At 44.6% G+C, this 24,030-nt stretch overlaps 1 protein-coding gene and 2 long non-coding RNA genes across 3 annotated transcripts; 2 read left to right on the forward strand and 1 right to left on the reverse strand.

The window, feature by feature from the left end:
* The first annotated feature begins 5,009 nt into the window (after nt 1-5,009).
* LOC310658547 lies at nt 5,010-5,698 on the forward strand. Its single transcript, XR_014502366.1, has 2 exons — nt 5,010-5,211; nt 5,246-5,698. It is a non-coding gene; the product is annotated as an uncharacterized lncRNA (long non-coding RNA).
* Nucleotides 5,699-7,738: 2,040 nt separating this feature from the next.
* Nucleotides 7,739-11,010, reverse strand: LOC310659305. Its single transcript, XR_014502739.1, has 2 exons — nt 10,882-11,010; nt 7,739-7,949 (listed from the first exon to the last, which is right to left on the reverse strand). It is a non-coding gene; the product is annotated as an uncharacterized lncRNA (long non-coding RNA).
* Nucleotides 10,461-20,643, forward strand: STRAP (serine/threonine kinase receptor associated protein). Its single transcript, XM_083402277.1, has 10 exons — nt 10,461-11,242; nt 13,252-13,387; nt 13,562-13,643; nt 13,869-13,941; nt 15,203-15,299; nt 15,904-16,041; nt 16,801-16,937; nt 18,580-18,729; nt 19,484-19,549; nt 20,116-20,643. The coding sequence occupies exons 1-10, from the start codon at nt 10,813-10,815 to the stop codon at nt 20,175-20,177; spliced, it is 1,371 nt and encodes a 456-aa protein (XP_083258403.1). The 5' UTR covers nt 10,461-10,812; the 3' UTR covers nt 20,178-20,643.
* Nucleotides 20,644-24,030: the final 3,387 nt, after the last annotated feature.

Consider the following 24,030-nt stretch of genomic DNA (forward strand, 5'->3'; position numbering starts at 1 on the left):
CAAATTCTCATGACACCAAGATCATGGGAACGGGTGAAACTGTTTATTTTCCTGAAGAGTCATCCCAAAACATTGGCCCCAGCAAATAGCATTGTCAAGTACTGAAAATGGAATCTCCCTGGAGATCCATTCGAACTCTTTAGCCTCAGCTTATCTGGTTTATGACCATTTGGGCTATGAAGCAAATCAGCTTTGCCAAACTTTGGGATAACAACCGTACATTCTTTCCATTACCCAAAATAGCTCCCACTGGTTTTGACTGGTGGAGGGGGGGGGAGAAGCGATTTACCAACTCAGAGAAAAGGGCCGATGGAGGGAACATTTTTAAAGGGGTTATATATATCCTGCAGATATAATCACTCCCTGTAATAGTGAACTCAGCTGAAAGTTGTTTTCCTGTGTGAAGCACCTTCCAAGAATATATTGTAACCTGGCAGGGGGTGATTAAAGCAGCAAACCAGCGTGTGCAGTCCCCTAGTCAGTATTTATTTATTTGAAACATTTATACACCAGCCCTTCATTGGATCAGATTTCAGGGTGGTGTACAACATGATAAATCAGAAATTATAGTACAATAAAATAATAGCAGCAAACATAATACCTGGCAGCAGTTAACACCTCAAAACACACTGTGACTTGCAGTGTATGTTTTCACATGGCGTCTAAAGACTGGGGAAATAGACATCAGGTGCACCTTTTTGAAAAATGCATGAGATACAGCCTTAAAAAAAAACAAAAACTAGTAAAGGGACAACAATCCAAAGCTGTGTTAAGACAGCTGGAAAAATAAACGTTGGGGAGGGGGAGGGGAGATGATCATTGGTAGCTTTGCCAAGAAAAGAAAGGAGATGGCGATTTATTTTCGTTATGAATCACTTCCCATGAGGCATCCTGAAGTGATTTACTATATAATAAAAAACATCTATAAAACAGTTACGCACATAAGACCAGTTTAAACAATTGCATCAAATTAAGTAATTTTCAAGAAAAAATAAACAAACACCAATATACGTACTCCAATGTGCTCTACGTGGGGCTAACTTTGAAGGCGACTCTGAAACTATGACTAATCCAGAATGCGGCTGCCAGACTGGTGATTGGGAGTGGCCGCCGGGACCATATTACACCAGTCTACATTGGCTCTGAGCACAGTTCAATGTATTACTTTTAAAGCCCTAAACAGCGTCGGCCCTGCGTACCTGAAGGAGCGTTTCCGCTGCTGCCCTACAGGCCGCAAATTTGTTAAAGCACCTTGAACTGAGCCCTGAAATAAATAAGCTGCACAGATCTTTTAAAATTGGAGTCGCATGAGCAAACCTGGCTGTACAAGTTCAAATGCCAACATCCCAAAATTCTGCACTACTTGGAGCATTATGGGTGAAATATACTCGGAGTCGAGTGTGGATTTCATGCTCTTTGTTCAGCTCATAGTAGTGAGGAATGGAAGTTCCGCTGAAATGTCTGCTTTATATACATTATTTACACAATGGGCCCCACGTGATTGGCTGGTTCCGGGATTCTTTTGTAGGCCAATCAGGTTGCAGATTCACTTCCACCTGGAGTTGGATTGAGTGGCTCCTGCAGACCAATCAGACTGCTGCAATTTGGATCCTATTCAACTCAATACATAACAATGGGTCACCCCTCGTTGCTCCCCACCCCCATTGCCTCCCCCTTTGCTCTAGGTCTAAGCTAAGCACACGTTTAAAAACAGGTCTGGCATCAGTGTAGTTTGGCCCTGAACTCCACTCAGCTGGAGAAGGCAAGTAGCTTTAAGAGTGCCGTTGCATCTGTATTTACAAGACCTGCAGACATGACTGAAATCATTGGCCACATGCCAGCTGATTTTGATTAGAGGCAGACACGGCCTCTCATCTGTGGCCGCTGTACGCAAGCAAGTTTATTCGACAAGGGGCTTAAGTTCCAAAACATGCCTGTTTTTGCATGCAAGAAATCCATGCTCATGGGAATCTTTTTTTTCTTCACACGTTAGGTAGTTCTTTAAAAATCCAGTGTGTCATCCGTTCTCTAGTATATTAGATAATCATAATATGCGGCCCGTGAGGTCAACAAACATATCCCCAATTCGAGAACAGCTGCAAAGACATTGGGGCAGATGCCAAGAAACAGGGAGGGGATTCCCACCCCCCAAAAAGAAAGGAACAGAAAACCTCTTTTGTTAAAATACGTTTTGAACGGGATGACCTCGTAAAGATGTGTTGCATCATTCCCAGTGGTATTTAGTGTGGCCAACAGCTGCATCTTTGGAAAACAATCACCTCCTGCACATACAGGTCAGGTAAAATATGGCCAAAACGTTCCATGCAAGGTAGGTGAATCACCTTCCAATTGCCAAAGGTCATTTAGGAGCCAAGGGTGCATATGGAGGCTCCAATTTCCTTGCAGATGTTGACCACGCACCCCTTCTTGACACGTTTAGCGTGGGGGTCTGAAGGGAGTTTGGAAGCATGTTTTTGGCTTCCCCTGCATTCTCAGAGTTTCGGGTCACGAAGAGGCTCATCTAGAAGCTCAGTATTCAGCAGTGGCGTAGCGTGGGGGGTGCAGGGGGGACCGGCCGCACCGGGCGCAACATCGGGGGGGGACGCGCTCGCACTCGCAGCTCTCTGCCCCTACCTGGCTCTCTCTCTCATTGCAGTGCTGGCTGTGTGAATCCGATCCGAGCCGCCGGGTCGCCGCCCACTGTGGGGGGGGGGGCCAGGCATGCGGTGTGGTGCGGAGAGAGAGTGAGGGACTATCTGGGGGAGGGACAGTGCAGCGGGGGGGGGGGGCGCAAATTACTTGCCTTGCCCCGGGTTAGGGGGCGCAAATTACTTGCCTTGCCCCGGGTGCTGACAACCCACGCTACGCCACTGGTATTCAGCTAGAAACACTTACATGCTTATTGTTTTTGTATGCCACAACTGCAGCTAGACTTTTATTAGCCAAGAAATGGAAAACACAAGAAGTACCAACAGTGGAGGAATGGCAGATGAAGATGATGGACTTTTCGGAGCTAGCCGACCTGACCGGAAGAGTCCGCGACCAGAAGGAGAAGTACCAGGAGGAATGGAAGAATTTCAAAGACTATTTACTTAAATATGTCAAGATAATTTAAATAGAAATACTTGCAAAAAAACAGATAGGCTAAGGATTTAAATATGTGAAGTTATAGAATGATATGTTTAAAGCAAAGATGAAAAGGAAAGAAAGATGTTAAGTGATTAAGTAAATTTTATGTGAAATTTGTTTTGGAAAACTGTTAGTAAAGGTAAAGGGACTCCTGACCATTAGGTCCAGTCATGGCCGACTCTAGGGTTGCGGTGCTCATCTCGCTTTATTGGCCGAGGGAGCCGACATACAGCTTCCAGGTAATGTGGCCAGCATGACTAAGCTGCTTCTGGCAAACCAGAGCAGCGCACGGAAACACCGTTTACCTTCTCGCCACAGTGGTACCTATTTATCTACTTGCACTTTGACATGCTTTTGAACTGCTATGTTGGCAGGAGCAGGGACCAAGCAATGGGAGCTCACCCCGTCATGGGGATTCGAACTGCTGACCTTCTACAATGATATATATTGAAATTCAGTCAGGGGAATTCGAGGAAGTCACTTAACAATGTTATTAAGATTGGATTAAGTAGAGTTATGATGTTTGTTTGTTTGTTTGTTAATTTTTTTTGGAAAATTAATAAAAAAAATTGAAAAAAGAAGAAAAAAGAAACACTTACATGCTTAGCTCCTGGCAGACCTTTCTGCTCAATGCAGGAACCCCAGGGGAGCAGGGGGCAAGCCAAAATAACTCAGTTGGTTAGAGCATGGTGCTGATAATGCCAAGGTTGCAGGTTTGATCCTGATATGGGACAGCTGCAACCTCGGCCCTCTGGATGTTTTTGGCCTACAACTCCCATGATCCCTAGCTAGCAGGACCAGTGGTCAGGGATGATGGGAATTGTAGTCTCAAAAACATCTGGAGGGCCGAGGTTGAGGAAACCTGAACTAAATGATCCTCAGGGTCCTTTCCAACTCTACAGTTCTATAATAAAATACCATGTGGGGACATTAAAGGCAGAACTAGCAGGGCAGAGGGACGCGGGTGGCGCTGTGGGTAAAAGACTCAGCGCCTAGGGCTTGCCGATCGAAAGGTCGGTGGTTCGAATCCCCGCGGCGGGGTGTGCTCCCGTTGTTCGGTCCCAGCGCCTGCCAACCTAGCAGTTCGAAAGCACTCCCGGGTGCAAGTAGATAAATAGGGACCACTTACTAGCGGGAAGGTAAACGGCGTTTCCGTGTGCGGCTCTGGCTCGCCAGAGCAGCGATGTCACGCTGGCCACGTGACCCGGAAGTGTCTCCGGACAGCGCTGGCCCCCGGCCTCTTGAGTGAGATGGGCGCACAACCCTAGAGTCTGTCAAGACTGGCCCGTACGGGCAGGGGTACCTTTACCTTTACCTTTAGCAGGGCAGAACTAGCTGGAACTCAACAGAACTCAATTTTGGCACCTCTCAGGTGGGCGCTATTGCCATTATATGAAACAAGGGAGGCATTCATGGAGAGTTCCACCACCTCCTTTTCTAGAAAAATAGCACTAAAAACTTGCATATGGCACCTGGCACTCTAAAAATCTTTCGTCCTCACATGTTCAGGGTGAACATCTGTAAAGGGATGGGCTTAATTCAGGACTGATTTCCCCCACTGATTTCAATGGGACCTGACAGCAACAAAATGAAGTATGGATCCTACCCATAATGTCCACCAAAGATTGCACGAAGCAACATACCTTGGAGCAAAATCTCACGTTTGAGAAATTTCAAGGAATGCAAGAAAAATGGTTTTGGGGGAGACAAAACGTTTCTTAAAGAAAGCATTTCTCTTGCTATATTTTGGTTTCTTGTGATAACGTCTTGGTACGTGAGGAGAACAGAAACAGGCATGCTAAGTTTCCATCCACTTCCCAGCATTAAAATGTGAAGCAGTCAGTTTTATTTATTTGAGGAAAGCTGGAGAAGGAACACAACAATCTGGAGTGCAACTTCTGCATGGAATAGTAATTACTGCAAGTTAGAAGGAGCTGTGTGGGAGCAAAGTTACAGAAGATGGAGCCAGGGGATTGTAATCAGCAGAACAGATCGAAGCAATTTATCAGCATGAGAACTTGCTGTCTTTCTCCGTGGCTCTTTACAAAGAGGAATCATATTGATTTAAAAACCATATTAAACGTAAAGGTACCCCATATTAAAAACCATATTACAGCAATGCATTTATTAGGGCAGTCAAAATATCACAAGCTTTTGAGTTCTCCAGGACTTCTCATCACACTACATGGTCAACAAAGCAGATGGCCTGTGTGTGCGTTGATCTTGGCCGATGGTAGCACCATGAGTAGTGCAGTATGCTGCTTTTTGTATGCATTTTCAAGGGACATTAGGGGGCAGGGCTGTAGCTCAGTGGCAGAGCATTGATCTTGCACGCAGAAGGTCCCAGGTGTTATGTACTGAAGTTCTCACCCTGGGCCAGCAGGTGGGATACTGTAGATAGTTCAGGTCCACATATGCAAATAAGGGATCGAAAGTGACGTTCAGTGATTGGATAGTTACAGAAAATGGTTACTGTTGCGTTCTAGTGGAGCTCTATATAAGCACGCTGGCTGAACCCTTCAGTTCAGTTCTGTTCTGGCCTGTGAATAAACAAGAGCTGTTTGAAGAATCGCTGTGTCGTCTGATATGTTCACCCACAACTTAACACCAGGTTCATTCTCTGGCATTTGCAGGCAGGCCTGGGAGAGATTCCCTGTCTGAAACCCTGGAGAGATTCTGCCAGTCAGTGTAGACAAGCTACATGGACCAATGGGCCTACCTGTGTTCCATTAGGGGCTATACACCTTTTGCCGTTCCACATTCATGTAGATGCAATACCACAAAGCTGCAGCCCAATCGGATGCAAGGCATAGATTTGGGGTTCGTCTCTTTCCAACTGAGGCTGAAATCGTGCAATACCTTTAACCTTTGCTGTGACTTCAGCAGAAAACCACAAGCTGACCTGGCTTTCTCTTTGATGTGCCTCTCTTCTAGCTGTGCTCCAAGAACAGAATACAAATGAGGCTCCCTTGACCTTTTCTCTCGCCACGCCAGGCTCGCGCAACAGTGCTGAATCCTTGGACTGTCCCTGCTTCTCGTCAACTGCCTTGAATGCACCGTATGTTCCTCCCTCGAAATGAACTCACAAAGTGGAACGGGGTCAGCAGTTGAAGGCCGCAAATCAGAAAGAGAAGGGGGGGGAATGGTGTGGACTCTGACGCACATCTGTCAGACTTATGGCCGAAGAGCCACCTTCCTTCTCAATGGCTGGGATTAGTAGCACAGAAAACCCCTTTGGCTCCTACCTGAGCTATGCTACCCCTATGCACTCCTTTAGTTTCTCCCTCCTAGATACATAGCTGCCATTCTGTCTCATGAAGAAAATCACTGCAATGGGTCACAGCTTAATGTCAGCTCCTCCAATTGTCCCTAATTTCCAGGGGCAGTCCCGGATTTACAGAAGCCATCCAGGGAACCAGGCAGAGGGCCTTCTTGGTAGTGGCACCCGCCCTGTGGAATGCCCTCCCATCAGATGTCAAAGTGATAAACAACTACCTGACATTTAGAATACATCTGAAGGCAGCTCTGTTCAGGGAAGTTTCTAATTAATGACATTTTAATGTATTTTTAATCTTTGTTGGAAGCCGCCCAGAGTGGCTGGGGAAACTCAGCCAGATGGGCGGGGTACAAATAATAAATTACTATTATTATTAATTATTATCCCAGAATTTCCCACTTTTCCTTAGGATGTCTCTATTTTCAACAGAGATGTTGGTAGGTAAGGAGTTATGTGGCCCCTGAGCCAAGGAGATAAGTAACTATATAACTTATAGAAGACATCTGAAGGCAGCCCTGTATAGGGAAGTTTTTTTAATGTTTAATGTTTTATTATGATCAGATGGGTGGAATATAAATAACAAAATTATTATTATGGAGTAAGTAAAGTACCCCTGCCCGTACGGGCCAGTCGTGTCCGACTCTAGGGTTGTGCGCTCATCTCACTTAAGAGGCCGGAAGCCAGCGCTGTCCGAAGACACTTCCGGGTCACGTGGCCAGCACCAGCGCAGCACACGGAAACACCGTTTACCTTCCTGCTATAAAGCGGTACCTATTTATCTACTTGCACTTTGACGTGCTTTCGAACTGCTAGGTGGGCAGGAGCTGGGACCGAAAGACGGGAGCTCACCCCGCCGCGGGGATTCGAACCGCCGACCATACGATCGGCAAGTCCTAGGCACTGAGGTTTTACCCACAGCGCCACCCGCGTCCCTGTTATTATGGAGTAGGACCTCCCTATTTTCACCGGAAAGATGTTGGAGAGTATGCAATGATGGTACTGCAGAGAGAGACAGTTTTGTGTTCTGCTTAGAGAACTTACCTTCACACACACACCCCTCCAACACTGCCCAGGGAGCCAACTTTGACAGTTGGGTGGGGTTTTCCACCTGTCAATCACCTGATATTGCAATGCAGTCAAGTGGTCTGCTTCCCTTTGTGATTTGCAGTTAAACAGTACTTTACAAGCGCTGCCAATTAGCTGGTTGACAGCAACTGCAAGCCCCAATTTGGGCAATGAGGGAGCTTTCAATCACAAGAACATCCCTACCACTGTGAATTGGTACAGCCCAGGACCAAGTTTATCATCTTAATGAAAACCAGGTGTGAGACATTTGAGGCATAAGGCCTGTTCGTGTTTCCTGTTGGAAGTGCCTTTGGCATTGGCTGTTAGGTGAATTAATGTGACTGTGGCTCTGCTGCTCCAGTGTGTTATCACTAAGTAGCTGACTTGAGGTCAGGCGTAAGGCTGGCAGTTCCTACACTGCAATGGTTCCTTCTTATGAGTTGTTGTCAGCGCCACTCTTGTTGACAAAGATCACCTGCTTTAATAAGGAGAAGAAAGCAAACGGGTGAAACAGAGAGATGGAAGACCCAGCATTTCCTCATTTTGTTCCTATCCTGCTTGCGCCTGTCTAGAGGTCAGTAGGTCAACCAAAGCAGATTAAACCATGCAATAGATAAATCACATATGAGTAACAGAAACATACAACTGTGTGATTCCAAGCAGAAAACGAATTGGTGTCCAACATGATAGGTAGAGCTCCATCTAGTGGCGATGGGCACATTTTTTTCAAGGATAAACACTACAGTACAGTGGTACCTCGGGTTAATAACTTAATTCATTCCGGAGGTCCGTCCTTAACCTGAAACTGCTCTTAACCTGAAGCACCACTTTAGCTGATGGAGCCTCCCACTGCTGCCGTACCACCAGAGCACGATTTCTGTTCTCATCCTGAAGCAAAGTTCTTAACCCAAGGTACTATTTCTGGGTTAGCAGAGTCTGTAACCTGAAGCGTATGTAACCCGAGGTACCACTGTAGTATCACTAGAGCCAGTGTGGTGTAGTAGGTAGATTGTTGGACTAAAACCTGGGATAGGGGAGTTCAAAGCCCCAACAGGTCATGATGCTCACTGGGTGACCTTGGGTGAGTTACAGTCTCTCAGCTTAACCTACCTCACAGGGTTGTTGTGAGGGGAAAAATAGGGAGAACTATGTACACTGCCTTGAGCTGCTTGGGAGGAAAGATGGGGTATAAATGCAGTGAATGAATAAATGATTTTTAATAGGTTTAAAGCAGCCAGATAGGCATGGTTTTTACTATAGCCCAATGTTAATGAGCCTGTTATCTCCTTCCATTTGTGCTTCTGATATTATTTATGACTTTCCTTTGACTATTAGGAGGTTTATATCTCCCCAACTGGATATCATATGGCGGCTTTGCCTACAGGGCAAATTGTAGGCCAATTGCACAGAAAATTAAATTACAAGCCAACTGGTGGGAATAATCAAATCAAACTTTCTTGAGGAGCACACAGCTTGCTCTGCATTACCACTGCTGTTCAGGCTGCGTAGTTTGCACTGTTTACTTCAAGTTTTCCTACAAAGTCAGCTTTGCCGACCTTGGATTTTATTCTTTTCTCTCTCGGAGGCTTCACCACGCCGTTCTCCATAATAGTCAACCCAAGGGCCTTTTAAAAATTTAAGAAGACAGCTCCACTAATTAAGTCAGACACAATTCTCAGATGGCACTTGAAATCAACAAAAATAGATTGCATTTCTCATGAGGCTGAAGCGGGTGGAGGAGGGGGTGCAATTGAAAGGAATTGAAATGTCCTCCCCTTGGGTGAAATAATAGATAAATGGGTAGTGAAAGGTTTAAATGAATCTGTTTACTTATTCACCATGCAATGCTATACATCACTAGACTTCAACTGGCGGGTCTGGGGACCCAACCAGGGGATTGTGGCAAGGTAGGCCATAACCTATGCAAATAAATGGTGAAAGATTAAGAAATGGGCTCCCAAAATGCAGGTTTGAGTTATTTATTTATCCAAGGCTCTCAGGACGGTGGGTCCTAGGTCTTTAAAGGGTGAAGCCATCTGCTATGCTCAGATGTACTTACTCCCATGAAGCTGGGCATAACAGTGCAGCCACAATCATTTAGTTACATTTAGTTACATTTCTCATTTAAAAAAACAACAATCCCCCCCAAAACCCCAATGATCAACCTGACCTAATCAACATACAAAGGTGTTGTGAGAATGTGAATACAGTTCTTTGTGACTTGGGGAAAGTAAAACAAAGACAAAAAAACCTCAGGCCCAGCTGCTTTAGTTGTTGTTGTTTAGTCGTTCAGTCGTGTCCGACTCTTCGTGACCCCATGGACCAGAGCACGCCAGGCACTCCTGTCTTCCACTGCCTCCCTCAGTTTGGTCAGACTCATGTTTGTAGCTTCGAGAACACTGTCCAACCATCTTGTCCTCTGTCGTCCCTTCTCCTTGTGCCCTCCATCTTTCCCAACATCAGGGTCTTTTCCAGTGAGTCTTCTCTTCTCATGAGCTGCTTTAGTATTTTAGTCTATGTACTTGTTATCCTCACAACAACCCTATGATGTAAGTTAGGCTGAGATAAAGCAAGCGGCTCAAGGCTGCTCTGTGAGGTTCAGAGCTGAGCAGGGATTTGACCCTGGGTTCTCTCCAGTCTTACCTTGACCCCCTAACCACCTTTAACTGGTATTTTAATTGCTTTTGCATTTTCTTTTCATGTTAAGCTGCCCTTGAGGATTATTCATGTATTTAGTTTTTTTTAACAACAACAACAACAACAACAACAACAACGTTCCAGCCAGAAAAGATTGCATTTTGAAAGATGAATGAATAAATGGGTTAAAACAAACAATAGATGTCAACCTGTTTTGTTTTTAATGCAAGGAATTGTTCACATAAGAGTATTTCCCCCGCAGCTGTACGCTGAAGTGGTACAGTCCTCCCAACCACATGAGGACCCTATCGCATCCTTCGCTTTGCTGCAACCTGTTGCGTCAGAGTACGTAGGGCGGTGTGCGTCCAATGGGCCCACAGGGACCTGAGGAGGGTCCCTCCCCCTCTTAAAGAAACAGCCTCACAAAAGGAATTAAATTGGGGGGGGGGAGTTTAATACCAACAGTCGCTTTCCTATTTCTTCCACTTTCTTAGCTCCGGGTTTAAAATGATTGCGAGCTATATATATGATATGGGGCTGACAAAGCCAACTTTGCGGGTTCGAATCCCATACCTATCCCTGTTTGGAACATAGGACCCTCGGGGTCCATTCCAACGCTACATTCATATTTCTATAATTCATATTTCTATGATTCATATATATCCCTTCGTCATCTAAAATATATAGATATAGATCTAGAGAGCATGAGCGCCGCTCCATCCCCGAAACTCTGTGGTGTTCTAGGGCGAAACCGGAAGCGTCGCTATGGTTACCTTCGACATGGGCGCGGACTTCCGGCGGAGGCCATTTCTGACGACGTTGCTTCCGGCGCCGGCGCCGTCTCATCCCTCCCTCCTTCCCCTGGCGGCCAGAGTGTTGCGCGTGGCTGTGGGCGAGCGGCGTTTCCCCGGCGTGGCCGCCTTCTCCGTCCCTCCCGCGGCCTCTTTTCTCCCCTCGCCCTTCCTCGCGTCGCCCTCCTCGTCCTCTCCCCCCGCTGCTCCTTTCCTCGCGCCGCCGCCGCCATGGCGATGAGACAGACCCCGCTGACGTGCTCCGGCCACACGCGGCCTGTGGTGGATTTGGCCTTCAGCGGCATCACCCCCTACGGGTACTTCCTCATCAGCGCCTGCAAGGGTGAGGCGAGGGCCCAGCGGGGGCTTCCTTGCGAGGGGCCGGTGGGTGGCAGGCATGGAAATAATACTGCGAAATCTCTCTCGCCTTTTTCAATAATTATAATAATAATCTCAAGTTTTTATGTACAGGTATTCGGAAAATTAGGCTGCGAACCGCCTTGAGATCTATGGCTGAAGAGTGGTGTACAAATTCTATTATTAATAGTAATAAGCAAGTGACTTTTCGGTTTGGTGCGTTATTAACCGAGGGGAATTAAGACTAAGAGAGCTGAGTGGGGGGTGCTCGTGTACAAGTTGTACAAGTGAGAATTTCATTTCATTTCAATCTTCTGCTTTAAGGGAGCCTTCATAGCTGGGAACATAATCTTTCCTAACAAACCTCCTTCATGCCTGAGTGTGTCCACAGTCCTATCTTTCTTTTATGCTGCTTGACTTACCAACCTCCCCCAAAACATCTGTATATACTTACATGAGGCTGTTAATCACAAGATTGTGGGTTTGAGCCTCACACTGGGCAAAAACATTCCTGTGTTGCATTGAGTTGGATTAGTTGACCCTCAAGAGTCCCTTCTGAATACAATTCTGTGAGTCTATAAGTGTTGAATCAAACAATACTGGAACAATACCACAGCGGTTTATACTTTATCTGGGAAAGCTTTTGGAACAGCCTCCTTGCCCAAATGCCATGTTGAGTTAGTATTTAAGAAGTGGGTCTTCCAAGTTATGTTTGTGCTCAAGGTGCATCCTTCGCAGGGAAAGCTGTTAAGCTGGAGTGTGTGCAAATAATAATGCTTCTACCCCCTCTTTGTACCTGCTTTCCCTTTATTCCCTTTACTCTGTTTCTATTTCCAGATTGTAAGGCCCTTGGGAGTAGAGACCTGTTGAAGCCGACGTTTGTAAAAAACGTAGATGGTATTATGGAGACAATAATAAGCAATTTTGTTAGTCACTTTATTTATCTCTTGGGACATAATGTGTCTGTGCCTAACATTTAACTATATGCATACCATGGTTCTGGTTATAGAATCATAGAATTGTAGAGTTGAAGGAATTCCTAGTGTCATCTAGTCCAACCCCCTGTGATGCAGGAATCTCGACTAAATCATTCAGAAACATTGCTGAAGTCAAGCTGGCTAGTGCCTGGATAGGGTAATAGGGTATTGTCTGGGAAAGCTGTGTCTAATGTTTTGAGTCTTTAAAGGTTATTGTTACACTGTTAAATGATGCAAGGGCCACCAGAGCCTTTCAAATATTGTTGATGTATTAGTTCCATTATGGTATAAATTTTTTATATAAAAAGTACATGCATATCCATTATACACTGGGCACTTGAGCCACCATTCAGTGCTGGAATAAACATGCTTAATTGAGCTTGAAACACCCCTAAATCCTGTAATGGATTGTGGCCTTTCAATTAACTTTTTTGCTTGGCGCTCTTGCAAGCAGACAGGCAAAGCCATTGGGATTTGTTGGGGCGGATAGAGCAGAAATTCCTGGTGCCTCCCCTCTCCCCTCTGCACATATAAAACTATGTTGAATCTGTCAACCTGAGAAAAGAGACAAGTTTCCAAACATTTCCATAAACTTATTTGAAGTGCTGCCTTCAAAGATCATATGTGATTCCCCCCTACCCTGGCAACTGAGAGGTAGTAGGTACGATCCATCATCCTGGAATAACCTACCTTCAACCTCTGATTTACCACCTGAACATTTATTTAAATCAGAGGTTGAATATGAATTGTCAGTCCCCCACATGATCTTGCCTTGCTTTTCCCTTCTGTAAATAAGTGGTTGTGTAAAAGCAAGTGTTCTTTGATGGGTGAATTTCATAGAGAAGAATAATGACATATAGATGACCAAGGAAGCCTACAGTGGGTTTGCCCAAACCTCTTGCTGGATAATCTCTATTGAATTCTAATTTCACAGATGCTCTTTGTATGATAATTTGATATAGATTGTTGGTTGATAAACTAAACTCCTATGTTTTACTTCTTTTTTCTTTTTGTCTAGATGGAAAGCCTATGCTTCGCCAGGGTGACACAGGAGATTGGATTGGAACATTTCTGGGTCACAAAGGAGCTGTCTGGGGTGCCACTTTGAATAAAGATGCCACTAAAGCAGCTACAGCAGCTGCAGATTTCACTGCGTAAGTGAAAGTCTTCTCTCTAACACCAAAACCTACCCTGTTCTTTACATTTGCAGCTCACTTAATGCACTTGAATCTTCCCCCACCCCTGGTGTCTCAAATCTTAAGAGCTGTATAAAAGCTTTATTTCAAGTCTGGAATATATCATATCAATAACTATGTTTTTTCTTTCAGCAAAGTGTGGGATGGTGTTTCAGGAGATGAAATAATCACCTTAGCCCACAAGCACATTGTCAAATCTGTGGACTTTACTCAGGTAAAACAGACACTAAATATCTGAATGCCTGCCTTTGTTTGTCTGTGTTTTTCTCAAGGGCATGATACGAACAGCTTCATATTCCTAACTAATACTGATTTTATTAGTATTAAATAAAATAATGATAACTGAAATAGTACTGCTTTTAAAAACCAGTGTCTAAAAGTAGTGATGTTTAATTACTGTTGCACCAATGAAAACAATGGCTTTCGTTTTCTGTTCTAGGACAGCAATTACCTGCTGACAGGTGGGCAAGATAAACTGTTGCGTATCTATGACTTAAGCAAGCCAGAGGCAGGTGGGTTTTTACTGTTAGTAGGTGAAACTGATTATTATAATTTCTTTTTGAAATTCTTTTGCATCCAGTTATACTATTTGAGGGTTGGGAAGCCTTTTCGCAGACCAGCTTTGACAGGTGGGTGGAACAACCCATCTGTCAATCCCATTATTCTAATGTCACATGATTGACAGGTGGGTGTCCCACCCATTTGTCAAAATACTTGTGTGGGGTGTGCAGAAATGATGGGGATGGGAGAAGAGACAAGTCATTTTTGCCAGTAAAGGTAATGGAGGAAACACTTCTCCTTTCCTGAAACGGGAGAGGGAGAAAGCTGCCTTTTGCAAGCTGTTGCCTTTCCTTGCAAAGCACTCCCCTTTTCTCACCCCCCCCCCAAAAAAGTGTGTTTTGGATTTCCAGGCTGCATTAGGGATTGGGGTAGGGTAAGGGCACATCCTTACTTATTAGTCCTCACACCCTGCTGTATGTGGCAGTGAAGGCAGCAAAGAAAGTATACCATGCTTCCATTTCTGGCTCATTATGATGTCCAACAGAGCTTTCCCAGGTAGCTTGGATCCTCTCACAGTATGGTCCGAAGGAGGTGGTGGAACCGACTGTAGCTCACTGTGACTTGTTTGCAAAGCATTTTGAGAACAAACTTGTTGCATCAGCCGGAATCTTGACTATGCTGTTGTAGCAGATGAATCTCAAGAGGTGTCTGGCCCTGTTGTGTTGGGTGAGTTTCAGCTAGTAAGTCTTGAGGATGTGGACAGAAAATAACTCCTCAAGAAACCCTGCTCAGAAAATCACTCCTCAAGAAACCCTGAATTCGGAAAATCTTAAGTAACTACCAGCTCCTCTTCTTGGGCCATGTTCTTGAGCGAATGGTTGGGGACCAGATCCAGCCGCCCTAGGAGGAAACTTGATTTTCTAGATCCATTTCAATTGGGGTATATGCCTGGTTTTGGTACAAACTGCTTTGGTTGCCCTGTATGCTTCTGATCTACTTGTGGTTATGCTGCAGCTACTGCAGTTCATTCCTGTCACACTAAGTTTGGGAATTTGCACTGAAGATCGTTTCTCACAGCCCTTTACAATTACACAATGTAGTTATATGCAGGGAAATAAAATATCTCATGTGTAGTGCTTACCTGTATTGCCACTATTCTCTCAGTAAATCTGCTTGGTATTGATTGTAAGTCATGTAGAGAAAACCACATTGATGATGTGCATGGCTAGAAGAGATCTTTTGAAATAACACAGTATTTCCCCTACTGTTTAGACCCTCAAATCGTCAGCGGCCACACGTCTGGGATTAAAAAGGCTCTGTGGAGCAGTGATGACAGACAGATCCTTTCAGCAGATGACAAAACTGTCAGGTAGGAAGGAACAAATACCTCACTTCACCAGAGCTGCCTTTTGTGTTTCTGGATTTGGTGTTCATTATAAGGACCTCTTTTGAATTCAAATATATATATATATAATTAGCTTTTCAGCTAGTGTGCTCTGTCCTAGAACCATAGAATTGTAGAGTTGAAAGAGTCGTAAGAGTCATCTAGTCCAACCCCCTGCAGTGCAGGATTCTCCCCCCCCCCCCCCCGCCAGTGTGGGGCTCAAACTCACAACCCTGAGATTAAGAGTCTCATGCTCTATTGACTGATCTATTCGGCAGAGTATATGTCTCACAATACAGTACCCTGCACCAGGAAAGGACAGACTTAAATATTGCTGGATTTACATAAGGTATACAATGCTTAAGTTCATAAAAAGCTGCAATTTGTTTGCCAGGCTGAGAAGCAAGAAGAATCACAGAGCTTCTTGGGAGGGAAACCGTGAAATTCTCTTAAGCCATACTGTAAATGTCTTGGGGGAGGTGATGACAGTGCAGGGAAGCATGCGACCCAAAGGGATTTGGAGATCTAACCTATGGCGCTGGTCTTGTGATAAGCTAAACAGATTTTTACCTTTGTATCTCTGATGCAGACTCTGGGACAGAAATACATATACAGAAATAAAGGCAATAAATGTTGCTATGTCTGTCAGCAGTATGGAATATATTCCAGAAGGGGAGATAATCGTAATCACCTATGGAAAAACAATCGCCTTCCACAGTGCAGAAACGTAAGTTGAGTTTTTGATGTGGTTAGTTCTGAAAGAAACAAACTTAATTGGCAACTTTTTGGAGTAGCGTAAACAGATGAGAAGTGTGTGTATATTGCCATACTAGATCTAATATATATCCCTTCAGAAATACTTTGTTTTATCCAACTAAGTTCTTTTCGGAGGAGTCCCATTGAAATTGATCAACCCAGGTTAGTTATGACCATTAATTTCAATGGGTCTGCTCTGAGAACTAGCATCGGATATAATCCTTAGTTCTTTGAATTCTGCAGAAAGTCTCTGTAGTCTTGATTAAGGACGTGCAGTTCATCATTCAGATTGGAAAACTTTCACAACCTTGGTTTTTCTCCTGTGAGTGAAATGGTTTCATCTTACTTAATTTTAAAGCTTACCTTGCTTTTAAATCATAATTTCTGAACCTGCTGCCAAAACATAAACATCGCAAAAACACATCAGTATAAACACAAAGCACTAAAAACACCCAAAATGAGAGTGGCACTAAAGTCAGCCAATTAAAGGCCTGGTAATATACAATGAAATGCAGCCATAAAAATCCAGTTAATCATACAACAACTAGCACAAAATATTACTATTGCTAGAACAGGCAGAAAAATCTGAGAAGACCCTGGCTTAGTAAGTCGGTGAAAGTCCTCTATAGAATTCCCCCTTTTGTGGGTTTGGTTTTTTTAATGCATTGGTATATGGTTCTGTGGAGAGTCCAGTTCTAGCTTTTAATGCCTTTTCCTTCCCTTTTTTTAGTCTGGAACAGATTAAATCCTTTGAGGCTCCTGCAACAATTAATTCTGCATCCCTTCACCCTGAGAAAGAATGTCTAGTTGCGGGTGGCGAGGACTTTAAACTTTATAAGTATGATTATAATACTGGTGAAGAACTAGGTATGTTCCAACAGGTTTCGAAATACCTCCAGAGCATGTTTTTATCATTTGCATTCTTGTTAAAATATAAAACCTGCTTAACTGGTCATTCCAAAGGTTGGAGCCTTCAGGTTTTCTCGCGATCAGTATAATGAAGAGACGGTAACTTCCTAAGCCATTGTTATAAAGACACATTTCATTTTCCTTCTCTTGGTCTGTGTGTATGTGTGTAGGCTCACTTTCACAAACTTCCTCAGATTGTCATTGCACTTCAGTCAGAACAGCAGGCTTTAATAGGATTAGTTAAATTTGACCTTGACTGTAATTGCTGTCCAGATAACCAAAGTTGATCAGTCTTTGTATGGCTAAGATCCCAAAGAGACAAACGTGATGCGCAACCATCTCTTGTTACTTCCCAATCGTTCCCTTGGTGGTCTTTCCCTACACTCACGTCTTTTATTCAGTGCTGGCTGCTGGAAGAAATGAGGTGCAAGAAGAATGGGGGGAACCCTATGCATACTATTTAGTGGGGAGGTAAGGGAAACCCAAAAGAAGTACTGTATTTTTCGCTCCATAGGGCGCACCGGACCATAGGGCGCACCTAAAGAAGCCATAGCCCCGTGCAGCCTCTCCCTGCCGGAGGGGTTGTGCGCAGCTATGGAACAAGCCAAGGCAGCGAGCGGGACGGATCCTGCTTGCTGTTTTGGCTTCCTCTTTAGCCCCGTGCAGCCTCTCCCTGCCGGGGAGAAACAATCTGAGGAAGTTTGTGAAAGTGAGCCTAAAGAAGCCATAGCCAGCCCCGTGCAGCCTCTCCCTGCCGGAGGGGCTGTGCGTGGCTATCCCTGAAGCCTGGAGAGTGAGAGGGGTCGGTGCGCACCGACGCCTCTCGCTCTCCAGCCTTCAGCGAAAGCAACGCGAAGCCTCCGGAGCACGGAGGGAGCGCTTCCTCTACGCTTCGGAGGCTTAGTGTTGCTATCGCTGAAGCCAAGGAGCCTGCATTCGCTCCATAGGACGCACACATTTCCCCTCAATTTTTGGAGGGGTAAAGTGCGTCCTATAGAGCGAAAAATACGGTACATTCCCTGGCAACAACTTCTGACCAGTAGGAGGCATGTAGCCAGGCCAAGGGGAAATGAAATCTAAGAGCTTGCAAAGTGGCTCAAGTGTTGACTAAGAATTATTCATGTTCTGGGAACTTTTTAGCCTTCTAATGTTTGGCCCTGCAGGTTGTCTTCTGTGCATAGCTGTTGGGTGAGGAATATCTCAAGCTAAGCAAGTGCCCAGATTGAAGCTTGAGTTTCTGATTCTGGTGACCCTCTGACAGCTGCAGGCAGTTCTTTTTGATGTTTCCATGCTGAGAGTAAAATGTTCAAGGAAACTTTGTGGTTGCTGCAGTATCACATCCACGTTTGGGTGGCAATCCATACTCATAGTTGTGGAGGACCTCTCCATATCACACAAAGTAGGTGGGGGCTTCTTCATGTGGTAAATAGTTGGGGCCTCATTACTGTCCTCCTATGACTTGGACCCGTAAATTCATTTACAAAGCCCAACCGCTAAGGAACCAAGACATTATTTTTCTTCCTGAACTCCTAAGCCTACATGTTAAAGCACATGCATTCCCTGTTGCCTGGAAATTCATTGATTTGTCATTTCTCTGCAGAATCTTACAAGGGGCACTTTGGGCCTATTCACTGTGTCAGATTTAGCCCAGACGGAGAGTTGTATTCTAGTGGCTCTGAGGATGGAACGCTAAGACTGTGGCAGACGACAGTCGGGAAAACATACGGTCTCTGGAAATGTGTGATCCCTGGTAAGAACTGGTGGAAAAAAAGTGCACTGTAAAATCCAAGAAGCTAATATTGTCAGTGCAGTTTTATAGTAATAATAATCTTACTCCGTTACTTGAATAGCTTGTTGCCACCTTACTGAATTGCATACCAGCAGAACATCTTTTAACTGTTATCAGTTAAAGCCTAGGTGGTAAACCTCTGGACTGTCCCTGTTTATAGAGCAAGTGTGGGCTCACATGGTGTGCGCTCCTCTACACCAAAGAATGAAACAAATTTGCCCACACAACAGACTTGTGGGTGAGAAGTCTAGATAGAGCTTAATCTTCCTGCTTAACATTTAGTTTTCTCTTTGGTTGGTTTTTGTGTGTGTTATGGATCAGCCCTTATTACTGTGTGAGCCTACACAAGCCATCTTGAGGAAGAGGGTGCAGGCTGGACAAAGCTTTACTACCTTAGACGTATACATATTTCACTTTAGTTCCTGATTTTTTAAAAATTTATTTTTGCTGCTGTTGGCCTTCCAAAATAGGCAGAGGACACCAAGCCACCTTTTGATCACGTCAATGAGTTGCTTGAAATTGGCTCCTAAAGTATAGTATTCGTATAATGGAAAAGCACACTGGTGAATTCAACAAATACGGAAAAGCAGTGATGCCATTTGCTTGGTGAATTGCAGAATTCCTGCAGTTCCGCAGCAGACATTTACGCTTTTTACAACAAAGTTTGGCATGTTTGAGGATACGAAAAGAGGACTCTTGTTTTCTTTCCCTGTAGAAGAAGAAGGTGTAGAGCTGGCGAAATCAAAGGCCAACCTTCCAGGAACTGCAGAGGAAGACCTAGGTAATGAGCTGACAGCTGTGCTGGGGTCCGGCCAGAGTAATTAAGATAATGGCCTCAACATACGTTTTTATGGTGTAGTGTGTTAAGTCAGTTGGGGGGAAGCGGGTTGTGGGTGTGGAATAGGAACCAGTGTGAAATGTTAGAACACTACAAAGTAGTGGTCCATACCCCCTACCCCATGCTTAGCCATGTAGTTTCAGGAACTTCAAAAACCAAGTGAAAGAGTGCAAGGAAGACCCTTTTGGGGAAGCGAGTGGTGGCCGAGAAGCAGCTAGCTCCTTGTGATCTGAGATGGCTCCAAGGGCTGTCTAGAAGTCATAGCAGGGTAGTTTCCCTCCATTTTAACAGTGAACAGAGACAAGTATGTACCAGATGCTGCTATTGTGGCCAAAACAGCATTGCTAGAGCCATGATTGGGCTGCACACTTAATGAGTGCAATGCTGTTTGTTAAGTATAGATAAGAGTACCTGAAATAATTGCGTGACAGAATGCTTGAATAAAGTAGATGAATTTATCTGCCTGCTGAAAATTAATTATGTCGGTGTTTCCTTTCTTGACTCGGCAGAAGACCTTGGCTCTGAAAACTCAGATTCCATCTACAGCACAACTCCTGAAGTTAAGGCTTAAGTTCGCAGCTGTCAATGGCAACATATGGACATTTTGAGACTAAATCAAGGAAGCAGTGGAATGCAGCAGCGTCCCAGGGTGCACACTGTACCCCAAGGCAAAGATGGGCAGTAATTGATGAGAATGTATTGGAACTGGCTGTCTTTCAAGAGAGCTGAGAGTATTGAATGAGATGAGCAGTAACGGTTTTTCGCTATCTTCTAGCGCCACTGCCTGTTGTATGTCTGAATGTAACATGGCAGCCGAGACCCAGTTTCTCCAACTGTGGCTAACTCAGTATAGTGTTAATAATTGAGGAGAAATGTAATGGCTTCTAGTAGAGTGTTCTCTGAAAGTGGAAAGAATTGGCAAAAAAGATAGGGTTATGTGGGAAAACAGCGGATTTGGTTTTTTCCCCTTTTGTTGTACACCACATCTAAATAATCTGTTTTCAACCATCTAAATAAATAAAATGCCTCTACAACAACCCTCTTTAGAGAGCTTATAAATTGTACACGCTAACTCATCTGTTCACTAACAGCACTGAGCATTTTTGAGGTTTTAATGAGATCAGTCTGCTATAACTGGTGGTAGTTTTTGCATGTAGGTGGCTGAATTCGCTTCTGCTTCGGGCTTTTATTTTCCCCACTCCACCTTGGCGAATTTATTTAATCAACCTTCTCTCTAAAATAACAACATTGGGCCAATCTTCCATCTTAATTTCTCCCAGTAGCATCCGCTTTCTACACCAGAAATAAGTTTTGTTTCCCCCCGATTTAAATTTGGTCCTTTGTGTGTCATCAGATTATACATATGGTGTATAGGAATAAAGTTGTGGTTTTGAGGGGGCCATCTGTATTAACTGGAGAATAAATATAAATGAGCCTTTCGTATATATATATATATACAGGTGAGACTCAACTTATATGGGGTTATGTTCCAGGGTTAGTGTGTGAAGCCAAAATTGTGTATAGTCACACTGTGTTCAATTGGGGGGGGGGGATTGCCCAAGTCTTCTTTTTCCTCTATGCCCACCCCTTTTCTGCTTCGTTTTTATTTTTGTTTTTTATTGCCAAGTGCATAAAACTGAGTGTGCACAAGTTAAATGTGCATACATGCAATTATACAAGCAACTTGCAAATATCCTAATGTGTTTGGAATGCTTCATGTATTTGTGGCCAAAGCTGTACATTCCAAGAAGACCCTGATCTTCTAGATAACGACAGTTCTGTTTTGATAAGGTTTCCGAAAAGCGTTTTTAAAGGAATGAACGGGTGGTGGGAAGCCAAAAAAATCAAAGGATAGTATCGGGTAGGAGTATTTAAATACTTATCACTTTATGGGAAAGGTGTGAAAAAGATTGAAAAGGACGAAAACGCAGTTTGAGAACATAGAATTAATGGAACTCTGGGTTTGGGGGCCTGTTCAAGAGCATCTAGAATGTAGAATTATCTCGGGTAATTCAGAGGGTGTAGCTGTTCTTTAACTTGTACCACTGTGCCAATGGATGACGAACAGTAGAAAACAACAATCAAGGGTAGTACTGAAATTCTGCAGTTCCAAATCAAAATAACCAAACATGAGCTGTTACTTTGTGATAACGTCACTTAGGTCTAGACCAAGCTGTTTTTCAATACTAACCTTCCTCAGCTGTTGTGTAGCACAGCCGCTGCACATTGCTCCTGCCTCATTCTCCCTTCCAGTTTTTATATCTCAGTATGAGTTCTGCATGAGTGGTGGTATCTGTGTCCCACTGGGGCAGAGGTGGAATTGCATTTCAGATGATGTTGGATTCCCAACTCCCATTATTCCCAGGTAACTTGGTCGGGTAGCAAAAAACAAACCAAACAAACAAACAAAAACAGCTGAAAGGTCACCAGTTCCCCAATACTCCACTAAGGAAAAGGTTCTCAGTAAAATACTATTGAGCTATACTTGCTTTCTAAAAGTTGAAACATCCATGGAAAAGCTGTTCATCAGCTTCATTGTAGAGTATGGTTCAAAGGAAATGTATACAGCAATGTTCTCATGTATCTTACATTTTTAAAATATTGTGTCTGGCTCACCCTATCCATCATTGGTCTGCTACACCAAATGTGTGTTGGCAATAGGATGGTGCCTATACTTTTGGCTGAAACTCACTGTAGGCAATGGGGACAAAACTGCAAGCTTAGCGCTGTGTGATGTTACCTTGCCTATCATCTGTGTGTCTGAGGTCTCCCAACTGGATTCAGATAGTGAACTCTGTCTGGAAGCCCTGCACAAGGGTTCTTGTAAAGGTAAAGGACAGTTAAGCCCAGTCAAATTTGGCTATGGGGTGCAGCACTCATCTCCCCTTTCAGGCTAAGGGAATGGGTGTTTGTCTGCAGACAGCTTTTCCAGGTCATGTGGCCAGCATGACCAAACCACTTCTGGCGCACGGGACTCTGACAAGTTGCCAGAGCGCATGGAAATGCCTTTTACCTTCCTGTTGCAGCAGTACCTATTTACTCGTGCTGGTTTGCTTTTGAACTGCTAGGTTGGCAGAAGCTGGGACAGAGCAATGGGAGCTCACCCCATTGCAGGGATTTGAACAGTCAACCTTCTGATTGGCAAGCCCAAGAGGCTGGGTGGTTTCCCCCCAACTCCCCATGTTCCCCCTGAAATTGGCTCGAGGTGGGGGTGGGATGGAAACCCAGAACCCTGTTCCATCTGCTATGCACACCGCCTTGAGCTCCTTGGAGGAATGCAATGCAGGAATCTTCTCGGCAAAGACAGGGCTTACAGACTTCAGTTTGAAACAAATTGCACTAAAGTGGATCCTAAAAAAAACAACACACACATATATCAAGTGCCAAATGCCAGGTTAAAGAGGTGCGAATTCAGCATACGATTGAAGCTGAAGCTGTACGTGGTGCCAAACACACTTCTGCAGAGAGAATCCCCACAATTTAGGGACTGCCACATTTGCAGATTGCTTGCATACAGAAGGTCCAAAATTCAAGCCCAGGCTGGCATCTCCAGATAGGACTAAGGGGAAGACCTTTGCCTGTGTGTGTGTGTGTGTGTGTGTGTGTGTGTGTGTGTGGCTGCTGCCAGTCAGTGCATACATGACTGAGAAAGGAGAACCGATGGTTTTGACTCTTAGCCAAAGGCAGCCTCCTAGGTTCCCATGGCAAATGAGGGGCATGTGTTCCAGAGTCAAGTCTGCCTGGGATCCCGCTGCAGGGCGAACAGATCCTGCTGCAAACGTCAGATTCAAACAAGCAATGGGAAACATTGCTTGTTGTTTAGTCGTGTCCGACTCTTTGTGACCCCATGGACCAGAGCACGCCAGGCACTCCTGTCTTCCACTGCCTCCCGCAGTTTGGTCAAATTCATGCTGATAGCTTCGAGAACACTGTCCAACCATCTCATCCTCCCTCGTCCCCTTCTCCTTGTGCCCTCCATCTGTCCCAACATCAGGGTCTTTCCCCAGGAGTCTTCTCATGAGGTGGCCAAAGTATTGGAGCCTCAGCTTCACGATCTGTCCTTCCAGTGAGCACTCAGGGCTGATTTCCTTCAGAATGGAGAGGTTTGATCTTCTTGCAGTCCATGGGACTCTCAAGAGTCTCCTCCAGCACCATAATTCAAAAGCATCAATTCTTCGGCGATCAGCTCTCACTTCCACACATCACTACTGGGAAAACCATAGCTTTAACTACGGACCTTTGTCGCCAAGGTGATGTCTCTGCTTTTTAAGATGCTGGGAAACGTTGCACTTGAAAGCAAAACAGCGAAAGTTTGAGGCCGGCGTGCAAGCGCAGCAAAACGAAAAGCCTGCTTTGCATTGCCCAATCCACCACTCGGCGCGGACTTTGCAAAGACTCTTTTGCACCGGGGGGGGGGGGGTGGG

The sequence above is a fragment of the Podarcis tiliguerta genome (assembly GCF_965153285.1).
Source record: "Podarcis tiliguerta genome assembly, chromosome: 10".
NCBI lineage: Eukaryota > Metazoa > Chordata > Lepidosauria > Squamata > Lacertidae > Podarcis > Podarcis tiliguerta.

Excerpts from the sequence above, each read along its gene's own strand:
- STRAP (XM_083402277.1), top strand. The coding sequence starts at position 10,813 with ATGAGCGCCGCTCCATCCCCGAAACTCTGTGGTGTTCTAGGGCGAAAC. Across the intron at positions 13,388-13,561 it reads GCAGCTGCAGATTTCACTGC|CAAAGTGTGGGATGGTGTTT; the intron begins GTAAGTGAAAGT and ends TTTTTCTTTCAG. Across the intron at positions 15,300-15,903 it reads GCAGATGACAAAACTGTCAG|ACTCTGGGACAGAAATACAT; the intron begins GTAGGAAGGAAC and ends TCTCTGATGCAG.